Here is a 27,427-nt window from a genome sequence, read left to right as displayed (position 1 = left end):
CACCTTCCTGCACAGAAACAATCATCAATGGCATTTTGCTCCTTTTATGTGTGATGTGGAATGCAGCACACATAGAACGAGCATAAAACGAGGAGAAACGCAAATATTTCTCCTTGTTGCGCCACTTTAATGCAGTTTTTGGCACTGCGTCAGATTTGCCACTCCTTGTAAATCTGGGGCAATATCAAAAAGTAATCGGTGTTGCGTGGGAACACCCACAGCAACACTCATGACACGCCCCTTTATCGCAGAATACGGCGTGAAAGAGGGCCATATTTACAAAAGCCACACAAAGTGGCTTTGCGTGGCCTCATAAATATGGGCCAGCACACAGCGCCACTGGAGCATCAAAAAAAGTGACGCTCCTGTGGCGGTATGAGCTTGTAAATATGCCACAGGGTCATCTAGTAACCTCACCTCTGTGTTACTGGTGGCCCGACAAACTTGCTATTTTTCTGATGGTTGATGCCACCACCGCGTTTGATAGTCTACGCTCTTGGCTGCAGGTTCGATGAACACTGTTTGCCCATGGAAAATGCATAGTTGAACATTCACAACTCGTATTCTCAAGATGTATTTAAAGCCAAACATTCACAACCGGTATTTTCAAAATGTATTTAAAGTCAAACAAAAACACAGGAACCATTTGGTGAGAAGCAAAACTGCTGTTTTATGCGTTACTGCTATAAAATTAAATATACCAAATTTATTAAAATATCATACACCTTAAATACAATAAAGCATTAAGTTATTTCGACTGTAAACACGGCCCTTCCAACAGTTAAAAGTCCACAGTAGTTATGTGCACGTAGCAATATTTTTAAAAAAATACAGCTTTTAACAAAGAACAATAATGACCTTTGACCCAGCAGAGTCCAAGGCGTCGAGCTAAGGTCAGGAATGACCTCAGCTGTTAGGATTTGGCCACCTGTGAACGACATGTGCCCCAGATTTCACGCACTGGGCGCTCACAAATAGTGCAGTTGTGCTTTCGCCTGCCACATTGCAGGACTGGACGGTTTTGGCAGGCTCTGCTGTGGAAAGAAGCAACGGAAGCCGAGACGGCCAGTATTGGGTGACACTCGAGAATGAGCGAGGAAAACTGCAGTGCAAACAGCAAGGGGTGTTTTGGAGCAAGATTGGGGCGTGGCCTGCAGAGCTATATGTGGAACCTCATACTCAAATTGCGGGGAATTCTTCGGGTAAGGGATGGTGGATTTGGCCACCTGAGTGTAGGGCTAGGACTATGCACCTCTCCTATTCATGCAGAGAGGCTCTCCATGCATGAGTAGCTCATTCAGTCCAGGTTTTCACATTGCAATTGCATTCTGGGACTTGTAGTCTAAATTGTATAATGAGTTAACCAGTAACGTATGATTGTTGCCACGGGCTCCGATTCATCAGAGCTCTACGGATCCCGGTGCACTACACCTGCTGCACTAATGGTAGGTATGCCTGGCGTTAATAAGACTACAAGTTCCAGCGCTCTGCATATGCCTGAAACATGAAATAAATATTACAGCTGCAATGCCTGAGGGTTATGTGGCCACCTTACTCCATGTCATCTCAGACACAGTTTCCAATCCTGAGCTTTTAATCTACAAATCACGTGTGCTAGTCTAATAGAAATGCCAACAATGCAATGCCAAGAATGGATGAGGTTGTAAAATGAAAACCCAGCACTCAAAACATTGTCAGAGGTAAGATGGAATGCGTTGGTCACACACTGGGACTTCACACACACACAAATTAAACACATGGAAAGCTGGATGCACTCTGATGCACAGCTGTAGAACACACGTTTGTGCTCAGAGCCTGTCACTCACAGCGGCTCCCGACCTCCGCAGCTGCACCAAGGGAGTCTATGGCTCTTTCCATGAAGGCATCAATATCCTCCTGCCCACGGCTGTCCCAGTCATCCACACCACCATGCACAGCTGCCACCTTCCACCACAGGGCTGCACGCTCCACAGCTGCCTCTGCTGTCTGCAGCTTCCTTCATTGCCCATGGATGCTGCTGCTCTACAACACTGACTGCCGCTGCCGGCCATGGCTTCTCTTTCCAAGGCTAGTAAAGGGGTCCCCTGCTGACCACACGCACCAGCGATGCTCCTAATGTCCATGGCTGACACCACTGTCCAGAAAAGACACCTCTGTCAAAAACATCCATGACTGCCTCACTGTCCGCAGATGGCACTGCTGTCCTGGGATGCCACTGCGGTCGAGAAATGCCCCCTCTGTCACCACCACCCATGGATGTCTCACTGGCATCGGTGTCCAGGGATGCCACAGCTATCCAGAAATGCCCCCTCTGTCACCACCACCCATGGATGTCTCACTGGCATCGGTGTCCAGGGATGCCACAGCTATCCAGAAAGCCACCTCTGTCACCACCACCCATGGATGTCTCATTGTCCGCAGATGGCACTGGTGTCCTCGGATGCCACCGCTGTCCATGGCTGCTCTGACCAGCAGAAGGATCTCCTTTTTCTCCCACTGTGGCAAACTGTAACTTCATTTTATTTTTAGGATGTCCATCTTGTCTCCCCATTTCATTCGATGCGTATCGCCCATTCTTGCTATCCTCCTGGGTGCTGACCACCTGTCTCAATTTTTCGCATTTCACAGATTTAACATTGCAGGTTTGCCTTCCACATGAAAAAAAATTCCCTGACACAAGTGGCTATGTTTGCGAAAATTGTCATTGTCAATCTGTAGAATCTCTCAACATAAATCCGTGTCCCTGAGTGCCGAACCCCAGTGGGTACAAAGCCACCATAAACCATAGCAAGCAATTGTTCGGTCGACCAGGTGTTTTTTCTGGCCTGCCAGGACATTCCAATCCAGTGGGTTCTACGCCCAGTGTTTCACCATCACTTTGGTCCTGTTCTCCTGACCACGTAGATGGTTCGACCTCCTTTTCGGACCCGGAGAGAAACGAGTGATATGTGGCTCAGTATCCCACACGTTGTCGTAGGTGAAATCACTGTCGTAAGTGCTGTCGCCGTGTAAGCCTTGAAGCTCAGCGTACTCATGTTCAGACAACACCGGCTGTGGGCTGCAGTCGGAAGACAGACCTGTGGATAACAAATTCACATATATATTTATTTCAAGGAGACATGCGAGAGCCCAACAGTTATATAGACATTGTGTCTTCTTTTCTGTCTAAAGATGTAAAGGACATCTCACTAGCATAACTTCTCGATTCAAAGAAGGTCGGATGGGCCTGTCACAAGCCTGCACCTAAAAAAACATTCTAAAGCCTTTAAAGAGCTGTTTTGTCAATCATTAATGCACTTCCTGGTTGAAACAGAAATACACTTCCTGGTTAAAGAGGCAACCGGAAGTCAACGCTTGCCAATGGCCTAGGAAAAAGATGGCAGAAGGCTTTAAGCTGTGCTTTCAACTCGAAAGTATTTTTGATGGGAAGCAAAGATATTATCTAGTAGTTGCATAGCATCCATTCATGTTTTCGGATTGAAATGATGCGATATCTCTTTTTAAACGTTTTTACATTCGCATGCATCGTCTCAAAAATGACATAAGCACTCCAGAACCTCCCTGAAATAGGCAGAAATATTGACAATGCGATGTTTTACGATACATTTGAATATTCTGTTTACTCCTGGGACATGTGTGGTAATTGTACCACTTTCCGGGAGATTTAGAGTGAACAAGAAATCTTTTTTACAGAGATCCCTTTTTTTAAGGGTTGAAATTGTCATGATGCATTTACACCATTTACCAAGTAGGGGAGTCACTCTGGAGTCATTTAACCTAGACTTGGCATGCCCTCAGCACCATGGCGCTGGCTGCACACTTGCTCGCTTCTATCCTGCATGAGCGAACGCTGTGAGAGCCAAGTTTGTGAGATAAGTACAAACCTGTTATTCAGGTTGAAAGACTCAAAAAGAGCATGGTATGTCAAGAACTGAGCATTGTGTACTGGGTGCTTATATAGATATGCTTGCACCTGAAGGCAGTTATATAGCTCTACATGTTGGAACAAGATGTCTTGGCTTCTTCCATTTGGAGTTACTCACTTCCAGCCCATCAAGGTCACATCGCAATGATCAGCGGTTGATATCAATATCTGAAGCTCCTCCCGGTTAGCCTCAAAACAGTAGGTTTCATCCATAGAATCAGGGGTGTCTGTCAAGAAGAACTAGTCTACATGAAGTCATGCCCTGGCCTATTGTTGCATGCCACCCACGTATTGCTGCTGAACTGTCAGTTTCCTATCTCTAGCTTGAGTCTCATCCCCAAGCGACACACCTTTTCAACAGACGCCCTTAGGTTAGAACCTCACCTGGCTTATTCCAACGTGGGAAAGGTACTGCATCCTGGGAGGAGGAGTCCTGCAGAAACAAAAACATATTAAGCTACAGTTATGGATATGCATTGTATAGTAACACCCTATGGAAAATCAAGCCTTAAAACCAATCGTCCGGCCTAAAGGCCTGTATCCCCAGAGGACTAGCAATGCTAAGGCTTGAGCCTGTAAGACCTGTATCCCCTGAGGAACAACACTGTCAGGGGAGGCCTGAGCCGGTATGATCTGGGCCCCCTGGTAGTTGCCCATGCTCTGCACTTTAAGGAGTTTTCAAGGTCCATGTAGCCTCAGGGACACATATACTGTTTGATCTGTGAGAATGGTTAGTATAAATAGCTCTGCTACATGTAGCCTGGACTGCCTGGTACGAGGATCCAGAGGGGTCTCTCTGCTGTATGAAGGATGAGTGGGTGAGATATTAGACAGATGATAACTCTGCTTAGGATGCAGCCCGTAAAGTCCAGGTGTGGCCACATAACTCAAAAGAATTACCTTCCTGTCTTGGGCCTCAGTAAGTAAGATTTATATAAGCCAAGAGTTGGCTCCATTGTATGTGGTTTGGACTGTTTACCATCCTTCATGATAATGCAATAACTTTGATCTAGTCTGAATAGAATAAGACCCTATTAATGAGTGCTTACACATACCAAAATATGGATTCACCAGGATGTATGACGTTACAACGCATGCTTTTACCACGCCTGCTGTTACAACGCCAGTTTTACAATGCAAACCTTTACAACGCATAGCGCTTTGGGGTGCTGGATAGTGAATAGTTTAATTTACTATTCCAACTCCAGTCCCCGTGGACACTAGGGAAGGTGTTGGATAGTAAATTAAATCTATTCCCTATCCTAGAGCGCCCCCCAGCGCAATGCGTTGTAATGGTTTTCGTTGTAAAACCTGCGTTGTAATAGCACTGCATTGTAAAAGTTTCGTTGTAAAGGATGTTTCCCATTCACCATAAACTAAAGAGTCCTACCTGTAGCGAGACGTGTGGTTCACTGTTCCGGTGAGGTACTGATGCCACTGGACGTGAGTTCTCGGGCAGAGGGTGGGAGAAGATTTTCTTCAGAGCTTGATGAGACACAGGAAGTACCGGTAGAGGCTTCAGCCCCGGTGTCGTTTTCTCCAGTGGAGCCTGGCTCTGATTTTTTACAGTCTGTAGTAAATAAAGTATGTTTAAAAATGAAAATAAGACACAAATGCTGCTTACAATCAGTAGGGGTGTTGGATATGAAAACTGCTTACAAACTGTACAGAGATTCGACAAGCAAACTGCTTACAGACAAAATATATAGGACAAGAAATAGCTTACAGTCGGTAGAAATACGGGACAGATGCACTTTACAAACAGGAGAAGTACATGACCACCAACAGATTACAACAACTAGTGATTAAAGATGGCACAATATTTTACAAACTGTGAAAAGTGGAACAACTCACAAACATTAATGGTGTGGGGCAGGGAATAGCTTACAGAAGGACCAGCTCTCAAACAGTAAAAATATAGGAAAGGGAAATAGATCACAGACAAAAAACGTACAGGACATGAACAGCTCACACACAGTAATGATATAGGAGAGGGAAATGCCTGATTAACAGTAAACGTACAGGACATGGAACAACTCACACACAGTAAGGCAATAGGAGAGTAATAGCTTACAAACAGTAAATGTACAGGACATGGAACAGCTCACAAACAGCAAGGCTAGATGGCAGGGAAAATGCTTACATACTGCAGGTATACTCAACATTAAACTATTTAGGAAACGGTAATGATAAAATAAGTAAACAGGACAGTAAAATGTGTACAAACAGGAACATAACATCAGATACTGTTTACATTTACAAACAGAAATTGCTGTTGGGTGCCAGCCACAGGGATACAGCAAGTGAAGCAGCTTACTAACAATTTATTTGTCTTATATGAAGGCCTGCTGCGGGCTACGTGGGGGTATTTTTGGTGCTACATGAGTGTCTAGGGTATTCTGTTGTGGGGTTTGTGAGTGTCTGTTGGGGCTCGGAGAGGGTCAGCTTGGTTTATGCTTGGATCTGTTAAGAACTTATTGAGGGTCAGTTAAAAGCTATGTGAGGGTCTTTGGGGATTATGCAAAGGACCATTGGGGCTATATAAGGGTACAGTGGGAACTATAGGAGTGCATATAGGGACTATGTGAGGTTATCTTGTCTCTATGTAGGGGTATATTGAGGCTATGAGGTCATCTTGGGGCTCCAGTGGACACTAAGTGAGGCAATCTTGGTGAATAAGTGGTGGTTTCTTGTTGATTGGCTGAGGGTATGTTGGGGACCATGCTAGGATCTAATGGGACAACAAAGAGAGTCACTGATGGGTGCTCTGTGAGATGGCGTTTGTGGCTATCTGAAGGGATGTTTGGGGTACATGTGGGTGTCTTGGCTGATAACTGATGGGCAGATTTACTAACAAGTCATGCAATGCAACACAGCAAGATTGCAGCGCAGTGTTGCCTGACAGGGAGACGACTGGATATCACCATATCAACTAAGAGGTGGAAGAGGTGTGGTGCAGCTGCCAGGGCGCCTGACCAATCCCCAGCGGCAGGATAGCCCAGCACCATGTGACTCTGGGCAATAGCTCGCTTAATCTTCCCGACGGCTCACAGCGGCGGGACACCTCTCAGGAGGTAGCTGTGCTCTTAACAAATGCTGGTATTACTAAGTTGCCACTCTCCCTGCGCTGGCACACAGAGTGCAGCCTAGTGCCAATGCAGGCACCCTCGCGCATTTGCAACACAAGTGCTTCGTAAATCCGGGCCGGGGTGTCTCATGTGCTTTTCACTGGTTGTCAGAAGGATAGCTGAGTTTCACCTGGCGGCTATTTAAAGGCACATTGTTGTTGTTGACTATGTGTGGTATCATGGGAGATTGTGAGGCCTTCTTGGGGGTTTTGTGAAAGTATATGGATGTTGCATAATTATCTACTGAGAACTGTGCAAGGGTAAGATGGAGGCTATTCAGGGTCTGTGTGATTCTGGTTCAGTGTCTTATGGGGAATAAATCCTTACCTCATCCAGGAATCTAGGGTAGGATGGCTGGGCATTCGGTGTGTAGGGGTCTGCGTACAGGGGGGACTTGGGCAGCGGAGGGAGCTGTTTCTCAGAGATGCTGGAAACAGTGGAGATCTGACTCTCTGCCTGGCTCCAGCGCTTCACCTGTAAGGCGAAGATAAGAATGACAAGATGCTTCATCATGCGGGCTCCACGAAGACACCAGCTTGCAACAACTCTCCTAGTGGGCTTCTGAGAGGAACCCATTGACTGTTACCTACCTCATCATGCTCCTGATCATACACTGCTGTAGGTTGCCGGGTGTCTTTTGAAGAGTAGGGCTCATTGTAGACAGGGGAGAGGAGGTCCTCACGGGGGGTTTCAAGAATCAAGCCGTAACAGTTTCTAGGCACATCCGCGGGCTGGGTGGGCAACTGGATATGGAGGCCGGGCCTTCCCTTCGAGGCCCGTGTGCTTCCTCCCTTCTTGAGTTCTGACGGCGGTTGTGGGGCACCTCCTGTGACCCAGCTGGAGCTTCTGAGGGCCTGGAAGACAAGAAATGACAGGGCTCAGTATAGGTAAGAAGAAAAGATTTTATAGTCACAGGAGAAGACTGGTTAGAGGTGAAAGAAAACTTGGTACCGGTTAGAAAAGACTCGGGCCTTCATTAGAAGCAGCCAAATCGCTTAGAATGTCCCCACCACTGGAGTTACCAAAGCTAATGGTATAAGTAAGTCCAGAGGTGGGTGCAATCAGGACCATTACAAATTAGAACCTGATTTTCCAATTAAAAAGGAGAAATTACCAAGGGTATAGGGAGTTCCAGGTTTAATTCTCACAGTGCTTCCTCATTTTGCTCCTGATTTTTACATGGAGATTTCAGCTGCTTTCAGGTTTCCAGTAACTCTTGTTTCCAGCATCTTCAGTATTATGAGATCATTCAAAGTGAGGGCCTCCGTAGAGGTACAAAAAGTTTTAGTAGAGGAGAGAAAAGTCTGAACTGTGAAAAGAAAAGTCAATAGAAGCAGAAGAAGACTGCAGAGGCAAGCCTAGACTTATCCGCAACATGACAAGACTTAGTAGAGGTGACAGAATATAAATAAAAGATTGACTATATTAAGTGAAGGGCTGAGAAACCGTTGAGTAGAGGAATTAGAAAACTAAATACGAGCAATCTAAGGCTTATTAGAGGCAGGAAATTACAGGTGAAACACAGGAGAGAAGGCGTGGCTGGGACAAGAGAAGATAGGAGATAAGAAAACGAATTAACAGAAGCAAACACAGAGTTGTACAGCTCTTATTAGAGGTGAGAAAATACTGACTCTTCCTGAGAGACCAGAATGCCCAGAAATCTCTCAGCTTCCTATTGCCAATTCTGGCTGTGGTCTACAAAAAGGTCCCAGCCATGGACTTCAGTGAGGGGTATCCATGCGGAGAAGCTTCTACGTTGACCTTCTCTTTGTTACCACTGGCCCTGCTGTTGCTTCAACAACAAAACCATATCAAAGTCTGAGAAGGTTTCAGGAAAAGGCCTGCATCATGTCAGAATCAGCACCACTGCTGTCCATTTTAAGATCATAACAACATAACCACCTACAACCAAAGGTGACTTTACCAAAAATGGACGGACAATACTCTTTGACTTCTAAATGAGACAGATCGTCATCAAGTCTTATCACAGGCAGTTTGATACTCCAGTGTTGTTATGATACCATTACGAGGGTATATTGAGTTCGATTTAATTATAAAATCTCTTACTTCAGCCAGTGTTATTATAGCACTCCCCTTGCTGTTCCTGGTCTCAGAAGCAAGCAGGGGTAGCAAGTACAGAAAGTGAACAGGGTCTAAGACATTTCCTGCTTCCTGTTGAGAAACCCTAGATGAGGAAAAGAATTAACTCTGTGATGTCAGCGGGGTCAAAGGGTGCGCAGAGAATAGAAGGTGAACTGACGTCCACGTTTTCTGGAACTGCATGAAGAGGGCATTCGTGAAATAGCCCATTGCTTTGTGGGACTGTTTTCATTTTCGCAGAGCTGTCTTGTCCAGCTCTTCCTGTTGTTATTTCACCCATTAATCCTCTCTGCTGTAATCTACCCTGATTTGCCGATGGGCGGCTCCAATGGTAAGGCAGAGGAGCGTCACCCCACTGCTCTCAGATCAGATAATAACCTCGGTATTATCATTTTATTTTTCGCTATGGGGCTAGTTTAGGGCAGGTGGGACTGGGATCACAAGGGAAAGAGTGGTTGGTACATTCTGAGTGCGCATGACGGTTTGGCCGGCTATCTTGGGCAGGCTAAACAGTCAGGCGCACTTTGCATGTTGCCCACCAGGATGGAATAGCCTGAGGGGAACATGCACGGGCTCCCACTGCCTGTTTGAGAGCCGAACCAGGGCACTCAGACCAATCACAACGCTGCTCTGCAGCATTGTGATTGGCTAAGGGGAGCTTCACCGAAGCCAAGGAGCGATAGCGGGAGTGAAAGGGTAAGTGTTTTTAAATTTTTAGTTCCCTCCCCAACCCCACCCCACCCCCTCCTGCTCACCCGCCAACCCCGTTCCTTGCCAGCTGCCACTTGATTTGTCTCCAGATAAGGTACCCACAGGAGACACCACACAAGTACAGCACAATCGCAGAGGCTCCCTTACCGGTAATGGCTCTGCGTATCCGGGGGACTGAGGGTCCTGCTGCAGTCTGGGGTCGTTCAGGATGGCAAAGGACTGCCGGTCGGATGCACCATTGGAACCGTGGGAGCTGTGGGAATGGCGAGTTCCTCTCTTGCCCGACGTCCAAGAGTTGCTGCGTCCCTGGGAGGCCAAGGAGCTTCGGCCGCTTCCAGAAGGCTGTGAAAGAGGCAGATACAGAGAGGTGAAGGGTGTGAAATGTACCTTTGTTGTTTCTGTTCTGTGTGTGAAAGCAGCTTCAACTACAGCTGTCGGTGGGCCCCGTTCTGTGTATGTAGGGTAGGGCATGAACTGTCTGCATCCAATGTAGAATGTTTTATTAAAGATCAAAGGTTGCACTTCTGCTCTGTATCTAGTGAAAATTCTTTACACGAGTTAAGCTTTCACTCCTGTCTATGATGTTCCAGTCTGTGTGAGGGAAGCTTGCACTGCTGCTACCCGTCCTCTAATTGTTCTAGTTGTAAGCAGGGTGTTTTATTAATGCTTACTCTGCTGAGCCTTGCTGTGTGTGTGGGAGGAAAGCCTGCACTGCTACTGCCCATGCTGGTCTTTGTTGTCTGTGTGCAAGGGAAGCCTGCACTGCTACTGCCCTTTGTGGAAGGGAAGCTTGCACTGCTTTGCTGTGTGTGTGGGAGGAAAGCTTGCACTGCTACTGCCCTGTGTGGAAGGGAAGCCTGCACTGCTACTGCCCTGCGTGGAAGGAAAGCCTGCACTGCTGCTCCCCTGTGTGGGAGGGAAGCCTGCACTGCTGCTCCCTTGTGTGGAAGGGAAGCCTGCACTGCTGCTGCCCTGTGTGGAAGGGAAGCCTGCACTGCTGCTCCCCTGTGTGGGAGGGAAGCCTGCACTGCTGCTCCCTTGTGTGGAAGGGAAGCCTGCACTGCTGCTGCCCTGTGTGGAAGGGAAGCTTGCACTGCTGCTCCCTGTATGGAAGGGAAGCCTGCACTGCTGCTCCCCTGTGTGGGAGGGAAGCCTGCACTGCTGCTCCCTTGTGTGGAAGGGAAGCCTGCACTGCTGCTGCCCTGTGTGGAAGGGAAGTCTGCACTGCTGCTCCCCTGTATAGAAGGGAAGCCTGCACTGCTACTACCCTTTGTGGAAGGGAAGCTTGCACTGCTACTGCCCTGTGTGGAAGGGAAGCTTGCACTGCTGCTCCCCTGTATGGAAGGGAAGCCTCACTGCTGCTCCCCTGTATGGAAGGGAAGCCTACACTGCTTTGCTGTCTGTGTGGAAGGGAAGCCTGCACTGCTACTGCTCTATGTGGAAGAGAAGCTTGCACTGCTGCTCCCCTGTATGGAAGGGAAGCCTGCACTGCTACTGCCCTGTGTGGAAGGGAAGCCTGCATTGCTGCTCCCCTGTATTGAAGGGAAGCCTGCACTGCTACCGCCCTGTGTGGAAGGGAAGCCTGCATTGCTGCTCCCCTGTATTGAAGGAAAGCCTGCACTGCTACCCACCTGTGTGGAAAGGTAGCTTGCACTGCTTTGCTGTCTGTGTGGAAGGGAAGCCTGCACTGCTACTGCTCTATGTGGAAGAGAAGCTTGCACTGCTGCTCCCCTGTATGGAAGGGAAGCCTGCACTGCTACTGCCCTGTGTGGAAGGGAAGCCTGCATTGCTGCTCCCCTGTATTGAAGGGAAGCCTGCACTGCTACCGCCCTGTGTGGAAGGGAAGCTTGCACTGCTTTGCTGTGTGTGTGGGAGGGAAGCCTGCACTGCTGCCCCCTGAATAACAAGCACTGGCGTTGCCAATAGGTCTCGCAGTAGGAAAGTTTGAGCTATTGGTTGTGTAAATGACAAAGCCCTTTATGTATTCTAAATGATAACAACAGTGAAAGGCATTGTTATTTGCCATTGTAATAGTTCCACCTGTCGTACTGCACGATCAATTGGCAACGTGAGTGTTGTTCGTGTGTGAGTGGCGTTGCGTGTGTGAGTGGCGTTGCGTGTGTGAGTGGCGTTGCGTGCGTGGCGTTGCGTGTGTGAGTGGCGTTGCGTGTGTGAGTGGCATTGCGTGTGTGAGTGGCGTTGCGTGTGTGAGTGGCGTTGCGTGTGTGAGTGGCGTTGCGTGTGTGAGTGGCGTTGCGTGTGTGAGAGGTGTTGCCTGTGTGTGAGGCGTTGGCTGTGTGATTTGTGTTGCCTGTGTGAGTGGCGTTGCCTGTGTGAGTGGCGTTGCATGTGTGAGTGGCGTTGCATGTGTGAGTGGCGTTGCATGTGGCAGTGGCGTTGCATGTGTGCGTAGTTGAGTGGTGTTGCGTTGTTTAGTGGCGTTGCATGTGTGAGTGGTGTTGCATGTGTGAGTGGCGTTGCATGTGTGAGTGTTGTTGCGTAGTTGAGTGTCGTTGCGTAGTTGAGTGTCGTTGCGTAGTTGAGTGGTGTTGCGTTGTTTAGTGGCGTTGCATGTGTGAGTGGTGTTGCATGTGTGAGTGTCGTTGCGTAGTTGAGTGGCGTTGCATAGTTGAGTGGCGTTGCATAGTTGAGTGGCATTGCGTAGTTGAGTGGCGTTGCATAGTTGAGTGTCTTTTAGTAGATGAGTGGCGTTGCGTAGATGAGGGTGAGGTGTTGAGGGTGAGTAAGGATGAGTGAGAGTGAGGGTGAGTGAGGTGTTGAGGGTGAGTGAGGAGTTGAGGGTGAGTGAGGTGTTGAGGGTGAGTGATGGTGAGGTGTTGAGGGTGAGGTGTTGAGGGTGATTGAGGTGTTGAGGGTGAGTGCGGGTGAGGAGTTGAGGTGGAGGCGTTGAGGGTGAGTGAGGGTGAGTGTGAGGTATTGTCATTGAGTGTGAGTGTGAGTGAGGGGGTGTGAGGGTGATGGGGTGTGATGGTGAGGGTGTGTGAGCGTGAGGGTGTGTGAGTCTGAGTGTGAGTTATTGTCATTGAGTGTGTGTGAGTGTGAGTGAGGGGGTGTGAGTGTGTGAGGGTGAGGAGTTGAGGGTGAGTGCGTGTGAGGGTGACTGTGGAGTTGAGGGTGAGTGAGGTGTTTGAGGGTGAGTGAGGTGTTGAGGGTGAGTGAGGTGTTGAGGGTGAGTGAGGTGTTGAGGGTGATTGAGGGGTTGAGGGTGAGTGAGAGTGAGTGAGCGTGAGGGTGAGTGAGTGTGAGTTTGGGTGAGGTGTTGAGGGTGGGTGAGGGTGAGGCGTTGAGGGTGAGTGAGGATGAGTGAGGAGTGAGTGTGAGTTAGGGTGAGGGGTTGAGGGTGGGTGAGGGTGAGGGGTTGAGGGTGAGTGAGGATGAGTGAGGATGAGTGAGGGTGAGTGAGGGTGAGTGAGGATGAGTGAGGATGAGTGAGGGTGAGTGAGGGTGAGTGAGGGGTTGAGGGTGCATGCTATTTAGAAAACAAAAATATGCTATTCCCTCAAAGTTATTACTAGCAAAATACTGGTAGTACGTGTGAGTGAAAACCGCAAGTGTAGTTTGCACAAAGCTCTAAAATAGCACTGGAAACAAAGAAAACAAGTGAAAGCAAGTTACGGTACCATAAAGTGGGTTTGAACTTTCATTTAATGTTCTTCCCGAAATGTGCTCCAGGCAACACGTTAATCTCTTTGTACGCCGTGTTTGTGCTGCACATTTGGAGGCTTAACAAAAACATGCTAGTTGGGGCAGAGCAACTCCATCGCTGCCGTACCAAAATGGTTAAAGGGACTGTAAGAAGGGGCGGTGCAAGGAAAACAAACTGCGACGTGCTGAAGGAAGGAGACTGTAAATAAAAAAAATTCTAATGAAAAGAAGCGGGACAGGTATAAATTACAACAAACTGTTGTCCAGCACCACAGCATTTATATTGGAAATACTGTGCTTCTGTCAGACGGTGGTCAGAGGGCGGAAACAGCAGGGGTCCCGGACAAAAAAACAAGCGTTAAGAGCGGCCGGGAAACTGAAAGCACGGCCGGCCAGCCATGATTAATTAGGGGAGGAGAAGCCGCTGAGCGCACGCTGGGCGAAGCCCTTTGATGTGCTGGTGGCAAGAAAGTGCATCATTTTCGAAGAACTGCCGCTTTAAATATGTGACTACATAAAGGATGAAGGCGGAAAAGAAAGTTCTCTCTTTCTGACTTCGGCTCCAGGTGGCGTTAGAGTCTTACACTTGTATATGCAACTGTTAAAGTAAATGGCAGAAATAAAACAATTACCTCGCAAGCGTTTTACGCTCTGTGAACTCCAGGTTATATAAAAGTTACCAGCATACACTGCGGTTTCTCAGGATAAACAAACACCAAAACTGTTGTCTGAACATCCAGACACTGTAGAACTCATGAATAAACCTCCCCTCGAAAGCCGCATATCTCAGACATACAACTATTCCAGACCTTTCCGTTAAAATGGAGGGGATTTGTTGAGACAAATATATCAGTAAACAACCTGGGAAGCCAAAACGAGCACTCAGACAGGAGAAACGCGACGTGCACCAGAAACAAACAAAAAAAAAATGAAACGCCGGATGGGGGCGGGAAAGCCTGGTGGGAGGCGTGAATGCGCGAGGGGAGCCAGGCGGATTGGGAGAGAAGCCTGATGGGGCGGGAGAGCCTGGTGGGTGGGCGTGAATGAGGGGAAGACTGGGCTGGGCTTGCATGCGGATTGGGAGAGAAGCCTGATGGGGGCGGGAGAGCCTGGTGGGTGGGCGTGAATGAGGGGAGGACTGGGCTGGGCTTGCATGCGGATTGGGAGAGAAGCCTGATGGGGGCGGGAGAGCCTGGTGGGTGGGCGTGAATGAGGGGAGGACTGGGCTGGGCTTGCATGCGATGCGCGTGCATGTTGACGGGCACTGCATGAAAACCGCGGGCTGAAAGCCCTTTGGTTTGACGAGAAAATAGCCGACTTGAATTCTCCCCATTTCCCATTCCTGCGGAATGGTAAAGGCTCGACCTAAAAAGGGAAGCCTGCACTGCTACTGCCCTCTGTGGACAGGAAGCTTGCACTGCTTTGCTGTGTGTGTGGGAGGGAAGCCTGCACTGCTACTGCCCTGTGAGGAAGGGAAGCTTGCACTGCTACTGCCCTGTGTGGAAGGGAAGCTTGCACTGCTGTTACGCTGTGTGGAAGGGAAGCCTGCACTGTTACTGCCCTGTGTGGAAGGGAAGCCTGCACTGCTGCTCCCCTGTATGGAAGGGAAGCCTGCACTGCTGCTCTCCTGTATGGAAGAGAAGCCTACACTGCTTTGGTATGTGTGTGGGAGGGAAGTCTGCACTGCTACTGCTCTGTGTGGAAGGGAAGCTTGCACTGCTGCTCCCCTGTATGGAAGGGAAGCTTGCACTGCTACTGCCCAGTGTGGAAGGGAAGCCTGCACTGCTGCTCCCCTGTATTGAAGGGAAGCCTGCACTGCTACCGCCCTGTTTGGAAGGGAAGCTTGCACTGCTTTGCTGTATGTGTGGGAGGGAAGTCTGCACTGCTACTGCCCTATGTGGAAGTGAAGCTTGCACTGCTGCTCCCCTGTGTGGAAGGGAAGCCTGCACTGCTGCCCCCCTGTATAAAAAGGGAAGCCTGCACTGCTACTGCTCTCTGTGGAAGGGAAGCTTGCACTGCTTTGCTGTGTGTGTGGGAGGGAAGCCTGCACTGCTATTTCCCTGTGTGGAAGGGAATCTTACACTGCTACTGACCTGTATGGAAGGGACGTTTGCACTACTGCTCCCCTGTATGGAAGGGAAGCCTGCACTGCTAATGCCCTGTGTGGAAGGGAAGCCTGCACTGCTACTGCCCGGTGTGGAAGGGAAGCTTGCAATTCTTTGCTGTGTGTGTGTGGGAGGGAAGCTTGCGCTGCTACTGCCCTGTGTGGTAGGGAAGCTTGCACTGCTGCTACCCATCCTGTAGTTGTTCTTGGTGTCAGAAAGGTGTTTTATTAATGTTTACTCAGCTTAGCTTTGCTGTGTTTGTGTAAGGGGAGCCTGTGTAGTGTTGTGGGCCCTAGGGCCCACATGATACTAAAATGATTGGCACGGACGGATGTATGACGGTACCACGCGTACTTTTACAACGCGTACCGTTACCACGCTACTTTTACCACGCAAGTCGTTACAACGACTTGCGTGGAGGGGCGCTGGATAGTAAATTATTTAATTTACTATTCCAACTCCAGTCCCCGTGGACTCTAGGGAAAGGAGTTGGATAGTAAATTAAAGTATTTACTATCCTGGAGCGCCCCCCAGCGCATTTCGTTGTAACGACCTGCGTGGTAAAAGTAGCGTGGTAACGGTACCGCGTTGTAAAAAATGTGTGGTAACCGTTGTATACCGGCACGGACACAGGGAGTATACTGGTTAACTGGCTGCGAGCACATGCAGTCAGGGCCTTTTTATTAGCAGGCATACATCACATGTGACGCCTGTATTGGATGGGTGTGAGGTGCGAGTCTGGTCAGCCCTCAAGGGAGTGGCTGGTACACCTAGTGCCCGCTGAGACACTAGAACGTGTTCAGCATGACTCTACAGCCTGCAGTGCTCCTGTCTGTGAGGATCTTTGGTCTGTGTGTAAAAGGGAATCCTGAACTGCTACTGCCTGCATTGGGCTTCTTTGTCTGAGAAATGTGGTAGTAATGCAGACTTTCCTTTCACACAATGTGGAAGGGACGCCTGCGCTGCTACCGCTGTTCTCAGTGTGGAAGGGACGCCTGCCCTGCTGCTGCCCTGTGTGGGAGGGAAGCCTGCCCTGCTACTGCCTGTGCGGGTCTTTGTTGTCTGTGTGGAAGGGAAGCCTGCACTGCTTCTGCCCTGTGTGGAAGGGAAGCTTGCACTGCTTTGCTGTGTGTGTGGGAGGAAAGCTTGCACTGCTACTGCCCTGTGTGGAAGGGACGCCTGCACTGCTGCTCCCTTGTATGGAAGGGAAGCCTGCACTGCTTCTGCCCTGTGTGGAAGGGAAGCCTGCACTGCTACTGCCCTGTGTGGAAGGGAAGCTTGCACTGCTTCTGCCCTGTGTGGAAGGGAAGCCTGCACTGCTACTGCCCTGTGTGGAAGGGAAGCTTGCACTGCTGCTACCCGTCCTGTAGTTGTTCTAGGTGTAAGAAGGGTGTTTTATTAATGCTTCCTCAGCTTAGCTTTGCTGTGTGTGTGGGAGAGAAGCCTGCACTGCTGCTGCCTGTGCTGGTCTCTGTCTATGTAGGAGGGAATTGTGGCCTGCCTGGGTTTTGTTCTGTGTGTAGGAGGGAAGTTGAGAGACGAGTACTGCTGGTGTCAGTACATTGTTTTGTTGAATGTGAAAAAAAAGTGTGGAAGAAACTGGAGGCATTATTGTGTGAGGTGCCAAGATGTAGGGTCTGTGGTGCAGAGGGCAGTCTGGCTGGGCCGCCTGAGGGCATTAGCCAGAGGTGCATTCCGTGCTTTTAGACTCTGCCTTCCTGTATGATCTGCCAGTGGTGAATCCTACCTGCCCATAGTGTGCCGACCTCGTGCGAGTGAAACCCTCAGATCCAGAGATGGACGAATCGGAGTTCTGGAACTTAGCACTGTGGATGTAGTCCAACCAGTCCTCAAAGTCATCCGTGCTCAAGCAAGTCACACGGATTGTGTTTATTAACCGGCCTGTAAAAGTGCAAGAATTGCCAATTAGTGAACACCACGAGAAGATTCAACAACGTCATGCATTATGAAATCAAACATTCAGCACAGTGTGCAATGGCCAAGAGCAAATGCTCTTTTAGAGAGCGAGCATACGACTAAGACTCACAGGAGTCGAAACGCGTAATGCCAAGAGACCTGCCTCAATAAAAGATTTTCACTAAAGCACGTTTGGATGGGTGTGATTTTACGGACGAAAGAGAACGTGTTTTCTTTTGGATATATATATATCATATATCATATATTTATTTAGTTGTGGCGACTTTCAAGCCAGTTCTCTTCGTCCCCTGGCCACTTGTGCTCTTGGTCCATCGGTCAGTTGAGGTGTCATTCACATTTTTCCTCCGCTCCTTACAACAAACAGTATGGGGCACTGAGTCCGCTTAATTCAGCCATTGGCTAATGACACTGTCAGTGATGGCATTCTGCTCTTTCACAAGGAGCACATCCACACACAAAGTAGTTCCCTTTGATGGCAGGGACTATTATCGCAATGTGCGCTTTAAAAATACTTTTGCTCAATTTTTTTTTTTTTTTTATATGGGCGAGTGTCCAGAAGCTTCCACCACAATAAAGATTTACAAAAAAAATGACAAAACAAGTGTTGACAAAGCCAAAATGCTGAAAACCAGCACCAGACCTAATGGCCTGAGAAATGTTTATTTAAGAGATATTTATTTAGGCATTTTAAATAGTGCTGAACATCACCGCACAGTTACTTCAGTGCTCTGAGCAATTCAAAATACAGTTCATGGGATTCTAGGGTAGCAGGAGTCCAAATGCCTGCAGGTGATGACCCCTGGCTGATAGTCCTCACTTGCTGCCAACAAATGTGTGGTGTAGTCAAGGGCCTGTCTGAAAAACTAAGTTTTTAGGATTTGAGTTTCTGCCAAATTACAGATACTGTTCAAGAGTATGGTCCCTCTGAACAAGACTGTACTTTGAACTATCAATCACCAGGACATCATGACACACTAATATTGTAGATAAAATATCGAAAGGTAAGTAAATATATGAAAGTACAGATTTACTATTCTTAACTCAACATCCATGTATCCAGAAGATATAATGCGTCAATGTACATATATGTGGTTAGATATAGAAAATCTGTACATATTTACCCTCAGTATTCTCTCTACGATATTAGTGCCCCATGACATTCTATAGTCAATATTCAGGGCCCACACCCTGAAAAGCCAGTAGGTGTGGGGAAGAGTCAGTCACATACCCTGGAATACTTCTGAAAGGAAATGTGGGCAGGGGACTACCCGGACAAAAGCCAGACATGGCTTTGAAAGGCTGGTATGGCTGGGGCAGAGTCTATCACAAGCATCAGCTTCCCTCCATAAATTCACTGCAGTGCCTAGATGTAACTCGATCTAGTTATGTGCTGCTATGCGACAGCAACAAAGCGTTGGGATCAAGATTCGAGTTGTCTCTAATCAGGTGCACTGGTGTAGCGTGTAATAGATATGCACTTCCCAAAATAGTCTGAGCTGCAGATACATTTTGGAGACCGCAGAGAACGCAGTTAACACATTTCAAAGCTCTGAATGACTTACCTTCAATGAGAAATGACCTGGCAGGCCGGCTTCCCTCCTCTGCCGTCACCTGGATGGCCTTCAAAGGAAGCTCGCCCTGTTCAGAGGAAAAACATAAAGACAACTTGAGCATGTTTGCAAAGCCACAATCTCCTCTCTTTTATGTATGCAACTGGAAACTACCAACTGGCGTAAATACCACATATTAAAAAAATGGGAAAAAACGAGAGAAAGGGGAAAAGGGATAAAATGTTGTTCTGCCTGGCTCCCTCTTTTAGCCAAACTTGCCAGCATAAAAGGCCTAATTAAACCGGATCAGGTGAGCAACAGTATCAATGATGTATTTACCACAATAAGAAAAAATGCAGTAAAGTAGAAATTCATTAATGTGATAGTAATGGTGTTCGTGCTTAGGACCATTAATGGAAAATCTGCTGTACTTTAAAACTAACTATAACAGCTCTTCCTAGAATATTTGCTGCACTTTTACAGGGCCGTGCCATCACTTCTGAGCAGAGCTGCTATACCTTTGAATGCGTCTGCAACAGTAGTTAACAGCATGGCCGAGGCACCAGCACTTCCTAGCAGGGCAGCGATACCTTATCACATATTATCAGCACTTCAAAGTAGTGCTGATTTATTACTTTCAGTGAGACAGTTCCACCAGCAGTTTACAGCAAATATGCTATATTTTTTATGAGCGTGCCAACACTCCGTAGATGGGCAGCCATACCGGTTACTGGACAGTATAGGCACTTTTAAGTACGGCTGATTTTCTCCTAATGGGGCAGTAGCAGCACTTCTTTGCTGAAATGCCGTGCCTTTTATTACACTTTATAGCCACTTTAAAGTAGGGTTCATTTACTTTCAATGAGACAGTACCAACACTTCATATAAAGCAACTATATTTTTCATGGGAGAGTGCCAGCACTTTTTAGAGAGTAGCGCAGTATCAGCACTTTAAAGTAGGGTTGATTTACTTACAATGAAACAGAACCCGTACTTACAGAGGAGTAGCTATACTTGTAATTGGACAGTACCAGTACTTCTTAGTTGGGCTGCAATAGTTTTAAAGGGACGTCAGCACTTCTTTCCTGGCGTGCCATACTCTTAATGGGATAGAGCCAGCACTTCTTAGATCCGAAGGAAGAAAGTCATTTATCTCAACACTTGTATTTCAATTTCTCACAGTCCATCGGCTCTTCGATAACCCGACAGCTCATAATGCCCTCCCCGGGCGGGGGAGGAGGGAGAGGTGAAGGGGACAATAATAATTAAATCAGTGCACGCCAGTGATGCATCAGCTTGTGACGTAAGGGGATGTTTGCTGTGTGTGAACAGGATATGACAGGCTGACCTGGGCCTGCCTCAGGTGGGCACTGCGTCACTCTCAGTGTCCATAGGCTGCACCCTGATTAGTAAGCGAGCCGCGCGCCTGTGCCAGGAAGCAGCTGATTCACAGGTAAATACAACTCCAGCATTCCCAGCGATTGTGAAAATGCAATGAAGTGTGTGAACGCGCACGAAAGCCTGGGAAAGCGCAGGGCCGTGCTGGAGAGCGAAGGGTCTACAAAAAGAACGAGAGTTCATGTGCCAGGTGGTGGCCATCCGTGGGAAAGCAGTGCCCACAAAGGAGACGCTGGGCTGCAAGTGACAATGTGGAATGCGTTTTGTTTTGTTAACTTATTTTCTAACGCGCACGATGCTAGGCACGGTGTTTTCACGTCGGTCAACAGTAAACGTTTTCACAAAATGTACAATAAAAACGCAGAGAGTCTTGTGTGAAAGTATTGGGCAACGTCAGAAAGTGCAGGATCACGTGTGAAAGAGCAGCCCATGGGTGAAAAAGGGGATTTGTGAAAGTGCAGGGTCACGTGTGAGAATTGTAAACTTGTGAACGTGGAGGTCAGAATTTGAAAGTTTGCTATGTCCTTGTTTTTTTTTAAACTGTTTGGCCTTTTCCTGATTTGCACCTTGCACTGTAAACATATATGTTTGTCACTTTTTCTACGTGTTTCTTCTTTGCACAACTCTTTGTAAAGCACTCCGATGCCCTCCAGGGTCAAATTTGCGTTATATAAAACTTTATAAATTAAATAAATAAAGCTGCTTATGAAGTGAATGACCAAGTAGTGCCAAAGAACAACATGGGGCGGAGACCAGTGGATTGATATTAGATATGTGTTTAATAGTGTGTTCAACATTTACATGGCCCCTCTCACACACGTAGCCCGACAGCACAACCTCAACATAATCTCCTACGCCGACGACACTCAGCTGATCCTCTCCATCACCAAGGACCCCCTCACCTCCAAAGCCAACCTCCACGAAGGAATGAAGGCCGTCGCCGACTGGATGAAGACCAGCCGTCTGAAGCTGAACTCGGACACAATGGAGTTCCTTATCCTCGGCTCCAACCCTTCCGCCTAGGACGACTCCTGGTGGCCGATGGCACTGGGGGCAGCCCCGACACCCACCGACCACGCACGTAACCTAGGAATTATCCTCGACTCAACGCTCTCAATGACCAAGCAAGTCAACGCTGTCTCCTACTGTTTCAACACACTCCGCATGCTCCGCAAGATCTACAGATGGATCCCGACACATACAAGAAAGACAGTCACCCAGGCCCTCGTCAGCAGCAGACTAGACTACGGAAACGCCCTCTACGTGGGAGCCCCGACCAAGCTCATCAAACGAATACAATGCAACTAAAACGTCTCTGCACAACTGATCCTTGACGTACCATGCCACGGCCACATCACCCCCCACCTGAGAAACCGGCCCTGGCTTCCCGTCAACAAGAGGATATCCTTCAAGCTCCTCACCAATGCACACAAGGCACTCCACAAGACCGGCCCAGCCTACCTCAAGACGACTCTCCTTCTACATCCCCAACCGCCAGCTACACTCCGCCGACCTCTCACTCGCCACCGTACCGCGCATCCGAAGAACAACCACCGGTGGGAGATCCTTCTCCCACCTCGCCGTCAGGACATGGAACACCCTCCCACTGAGCCTACGACAGACCCAAGACCTGCTGACCTTCAGGAGGATACTCAAAACCTGGCTGTTCGATCAGTAGAACCCCCTCCCCCAGCGCCTTGAGACCTTCGCGGGTATGAAGTGCACTTTATAAATGATTGCTTGATAGTTAACAGCAAGCTCAGTCCGGGCACCCAGGGCGATTCATCAACAAAGGGAGCAAATGCACCATTGAACTCTACAATAGTTGAGATCGAGTGATAATAATTCAACATTATAGACTATTATGACCCCCCACGTGTGTCATTTTGTGTCCTGCAATAAAGGAAAGAGAATTACAAACTTGAGAAAAGGATGTGTGTTTGCGACAGTGTGCCTGTGTATGTCTGTGTGTCTGTCTCTGTCCCTCTACCTTTCTGTTTTGTTATTCGGGTCTGGGAGATACATGAGGTCTACAGGTAGGTCCTGGAGAAAATCTGATTTCTTTATTTAAAGTAACAACTAACAAGTACTGGGGAAACAGGTAAACGTTTAACATAGTTCACTTTGGGGGAGCCCCTTTCATTTTTCACTCGATTGCCTTTTGAGTTCTTTCTTCCACATTCACGACTACCAAGATTGTGGCAATGACCCCCACCCCTACTCAACACACCCTCCTTCATTGCTCTCGAATCCCTCCTCGGCCAGTTCTCAGACTTGAGTGACAACCATGGACGCCCCAGTTTTTTTGTTCCCTCGGGTCCAGCAAAGAAAACGCTTCCCTTCTCATGGTCACGGTAACATAAAGTGAAACATCTTGGGGTCAGACTCAAACCGGCCTCTCTCTTGCATGCCACAGATCATAACTGTCAGGAAAAGTATCAACTTTCATCTTGAGAAGTTCTTATATAACGCGAATTCGGTCCATGGTCATTGGAGCGCTTTAAATGGACACCAGATTACATTACACACGGTCAGGTTAAGTTTTTAGGCGCGGAGTGATTAAGCGATTTGCCCAGAATCACAAGATATTGAGCCAACGCTGGGAGTCGAATCTGGCTCCCCAGTTCCAGAGACAGCAGATCTGTACCTTAAGCCACATCTCGCTGGACCACTACGGGGAAGACTGCCTACATTATAGCACAACAATTGTGTTGAGAATGACTGGGCCCCTCCTAAAATTATACTTGCACTTAAAATAACTAAGGAGATATTAAATTAGGCCTATGCACCAGACACTGAGAGAAAGAATCCGACATAAACTGCCCGGAAATAGGAATGAACTATAGCTGCTACAGAAAGTTGGTATAACACAAAATGATGGGGCCACTTGCAGAATATGAAGAGAGGACCCTGAGTCTTTCATATCTAGGGCTGTTGAAAATATGCGGCAGGGGAGGCCAAATCCTGCGGCAGGGTTGAGTAAATTGTGCAGCAAGAAAAGGCAAATTATATGGCATATGAGGCACATTTTGTTGTAGTATTACTTCATTATTTTGCCACTTTTACATTGGGCATTTGTTCAACCTCATTGGTACCAGTTTAACACCCCAATATAGCAATAAGCAACAGAGAGATGATCAGTCAACCTTTGCCAAGGGCCTTCCACTGTGCTGCAATACGTGTTGCTGCATTCTTAGTAACTTTCGAACCATTTGAGCTAAAAACAATGTTTCGGAAAAAAATCTGCAGATTATGCAGCAGATGGTAGATTATGCGGCAAATCGATAACTATGCAGAAAAACCCAGCGGCTGCACGATTGCATAATTTCACTGGCCTTAATCATTTCTCACTGATATTCATTGGTCTTGAGATGAATGGGGGCCTGCTCAAGGCTGGGGGTGGGGGGAGGTCACTGCACCGCAAGGGGCTTGTATTATGCCCCTGCTGCAGACAATCAGAAGCAGCTGATGTGGGAGGAGGGGGTTTGAAGGAAGTTGTTAACAGTTGTAGTTATTTTATTTGACTCGCTTGCGGGTCAGCAGATGTAGGCCAGCTCGTTGTAGTTTTTTGGTAAAGCTGAAGAAAAAATGTAGTCATAAGGAGAGGCAACTATAAGCAGCATAGGATCAACAATCAAACGCTTAACTATGTGTCAAATTGAGGAAACTTTAACCACATCACCGGACCCTGAAAGAGCTCAGTCGGCACTCTGTGAAGTGAGGAATCCGGCTCAAGAGTCTCTATCCTATACAGAGCATACAAGGAGAAACGTCTCATCCCGATATACTCTCCACCGTGCCCTTAGATTGGGTATTCCCAAGCGAGGTGCCTTCTCAAACTTCATCCACAATCAACCTGGCAAAAGAACCTCAATGTACTGTGCCCAAGGGTCTGCTGCATCCTTGGCCTTGAGGGAGCTACCCCTTTCAAGACATCTGGTTAGACACATCTGCTCCAGGCAGCTTTCAACTCTTGCCCAACCCTTGGATGGTATAGTGCCCCCAATAAATGTAATGAGGGATCTAGAAAATCTTCATCATCAAGATAAGATGCAACAGACCTCCAAGGCGACGATCTGCATCCATCCCACTCCTTCGTACATCAACTTCCTAATCTACATTACTTGACTTTCAAGTGCTGCAAACTGACTTGAAGGCTATAAATAACGAAAATCCCCACTAGAGATAAAATTGACGAGACAAATGTTTGGAAATGTGATGCGTTCATACCCCACATGCAATAAACTAGACTCGAACATGGGACTTCCACCTAAAACCTACCTTCTTTGACTTTGTCCACATCAACAGAATGAGTTGAAGCATGAATGAACAGATGAATCAGGGCACTTATAAAAATAATGTTAATGTTAGTGAGATTTCTAAAGCGCACAAATACCCTGGGGTGTTTTGTCGCTGAACTGGAACGCAAACCCTGAGAAAGTTGAAAGGGGGTGGGGAGTAGTTTAGAAATAACCAAGTTTTCAATTCTTTTCTGAAGGAGAGGAGAGATTTGGCCTTGCTCATGTGGGCAGGGAGTGTATTCCTTAATTTGGCCGCGCAGTAGCCAATACCACGGCCTCCCAAACTCGCAGTTCTGATCCTTGGTACCAACATTAAACTGGCATTAGTAGATCATAACTGTCTGCCTGGGTGGTACCATGAGAAGAGATTTTATAAAGGTACCGGTCCTACCTTATTCCATGCTTTATAGGCAAGACAGAGTACCTTAAACTTAATACGTTGCACCCCAGGCAACCAACGGAGCTTCTGGATCTCCTCTTTGATTGGTACTTAGGTATGTTCAGTAAAAGTCTGGCTGCAGCATTCTGCACCATCTGAAGTTTTTCCAGATGTTGTACTGTAGCCCAAGGTATAGGCCATTACAATAATCTAATTTTGCCTGCACCAAGGTTGTTACAACTGTTTTCCTGAGATCATTGGGAATGTAAGGCATTACATTAAGGCAAAAATAAGATCTTCAAACTGAATCACTTCAGTTCACTTGCCATGTTGTGCTGGGTGTGCTGGCTAAATCACTGCAATGCTTAGTATGCCATGGTGGTTTTGAGTGAGAAGGAGTTGGTCAGCATGAACTCCACCCTACTGGCTCACATTTAGGACCATTAACATAGAGAGCAGTTTCTGGATTCACAGATTCTGTCTAAGTTCTTGACCTGTTTACCCCATCTCTTCCCCACTAATCCACCCCTACATCCACATGGTGCTTCCTGTTTAAGCTACACATGGAAATTTAAACCATGCAAGGCCATTTCAGCTGCTTGGATTTTTCTTTCACCCCAGAGAATATTCTCATGTATAGATCATCTCGAATTCCTATCACATTTGCGAGTTGGGAGGCTCCCTTACTGTGATCCTGAATAGGTTGGGAGGTTTCTTGCTAATTGCAGAAATGTTTGCAAGGGGTGATTCACAAAGAGGTAAAGATGCAAGGACAGCCAAACGTCTCCCATGGCAAGCCCAGGTGTGGCACGTTCCCACGCTCTCTTTCACAATTTAGCTTCCTGTACAGGTTGCTAATTGCTAATGTGTAAGTCGAGGTATAATAAGAAGATATTCCAACAAAATGAGTTCACTTGTAAAACCAAAGGGGGTGTCCAAAAAACATAGGCTCAGACTGGCCTAAATCAGTGGGGGCTTCTTTGAAAATGTTGGCTTAGTGAATGAACCTGATGAGGCTTCTTGTCATGATATGGACCAAAATGCAACTTTAACAACGGCGTTAGTTCAGACTGCTCAAATCAAAGATGGCTTCAATATAAAGTTGGTATAGGCTGGAGGAACCCAGTGGGGCTTTTACCCTGAAGATGTTATCTGGGACTTGTGTAGCCCAGTTGCAACTTTTAACTAAAATGGTGGCTGAGATTGGATTAAGCTAACCTGTGCTTCCATGATGTTGATTCAAACAGATAGAATCCAAATTAGGTATTAAATCCAGTAGGGTGTATCTAAGACATCGTCCCAGTCCCATGTGGACACTTTCATGAACAGTTGACTCAGGCTGATCAAAGGCAACTGAAACTTCCACAAAGCCGCTGTCTTGGTCTAGATTGCAATCAATCAATCAATCAATCAAAGCATTTATATAGCGCACTACTCACCCAGAGGGTCTCAAGGCGCTCGGGGGGGGGGGGGGGGGATCCGCTACTGCTCGAACAGCCAGGTCTTGAGCTGCTTCCTGAAGGCAAGGTGGTCCTGGGTCAGGCGGAGGTGGGTCGGGAGGGAGTTCCATGTCTTGGCGGCGAGGTAGGAGAAGGACCGTCCCCCTGTGGTGGCTCTTCGGATGCGGGGGACGGCGGCGGAGGCGTGGCCGGTCGATCGAAGCTGGTGTTTGGGAGCGTAGAAGTTGAGGCGGCTGTTGAGGTATCCTGGTCCTTGGTTGTGTAGGGCTTTGTGAGCGTGGGTGAGGAGACGGAAGGTGATTCTCTCGTTGACCGGGAGCCAGTGCAGGTCTCTCAGGTGTTCGGAGATGTGGCTGCGACGGGGGATGTCCAGGATGAGTCGTGCTGAGGCGTTCTGGATCCGCTGAAGTCTCTTCTGGAGTTTGGCGGTGGTTCCTGCGTAGAGGGAGTTGCCGTAGTCCAGGCGGCTGGTGACGAGGGCCTGGGTGACCGTCTTCCTGGTCTCGGTGGGGATCCACCGGAAGATCTTACGTAGCATGCGCAGGATGTTGAAGCACGACGAGGAGACGGCGTTGACTTGTCTGGTCATGGAGAGGGAGGAGTCCAGGATGAAGCCTAGGTTGCGTGCGTCCACAATGATGATAACTCACGACACGACATGGCTTGCTCGTTGTCTTTTAGGGAGCTTCCAGAAATAGTTTGCTTAGACTGGCCAGACCGGGCTTCCATGACGACATTTGCTACGCTGGAATGAACCTAATCAGGC

The 27,427-nt window shown here is 47.9% G+C and overlaps 1 protein-coding gene across 3 annotated transcripts in view; it reads right to left on the bottom strand.

The window, feature by feature from the left end:
* Positions 1–645: 645 nt before the first annotated feature.
* PLEKHN1 (pleckstrin homology domain containing N1) overlaps positions 646–27,427 on the bottom strand; it is an 85,517-nt gene continuing 58,735 nt past the window's right edge. Inside the window, exons 10-18 of one of the 3 annotated variants that reach the window (XR_015295873.1) lie at positions 19,136–19,211; positions 17,383–17,537; positions 10,012–10,206; positions 7,644–7,907; positions 7,381–7,527; positions 5,316–5,495; positions 4,310–4,358; positions 2,383–3,077; positions 646–2,235 (exon numbers count right to left, since the gene is read on the bottom strand). Coding sequence is in view for 2 of the 3 variants with exons in the window: in XM_086921432.1 (XP_086777558.1) it covers positions 2,854–3,077; positions 4,310–4,358; positions 5,316–5,495; positions 7,381–7,527; positions 7,644–7,907; positions 10,012–10,206; positions 17,383–17,537; positions 19,136–19,211 (1,290 nt within the window). In the remaining variant the exon portion in view is untranslated. Of the gene's footprint in view, positions 3,078–4,309; positions 4,359–5,315; positions 5,496–7,380; positions 7,528–7,643; positions 7,908–10,011; positions 10,207–17,382; positions 17,538–19,135; positions 19,212–27,427 lie in introns of all 3 variants that reach the window. The other 2 variants (XM_086921432.1, XM_086921433.1) reach the window with 2 other exon arrangements.

The sequence above is a fragment of the Lissotriton vulgaris genome, chromosome 5 (assembly GCF_964263255.1).
Source record: "Lissotriton vulgaris chromosome 5, aLisVul1.2, whole genome shotgun sequence".
Taxonomy (NCBI): domain Eukaryota; kingdom Metazoa; phylum Chordata; class Amphibia; order Caudata; family Salamandridae; genus Lissotriton; species Lissotriton vulgaris.
Note: the sequence above shows the minus strand (reverse complement) of the source record. Positions and strands in the feature narration are given on the sequence as shown.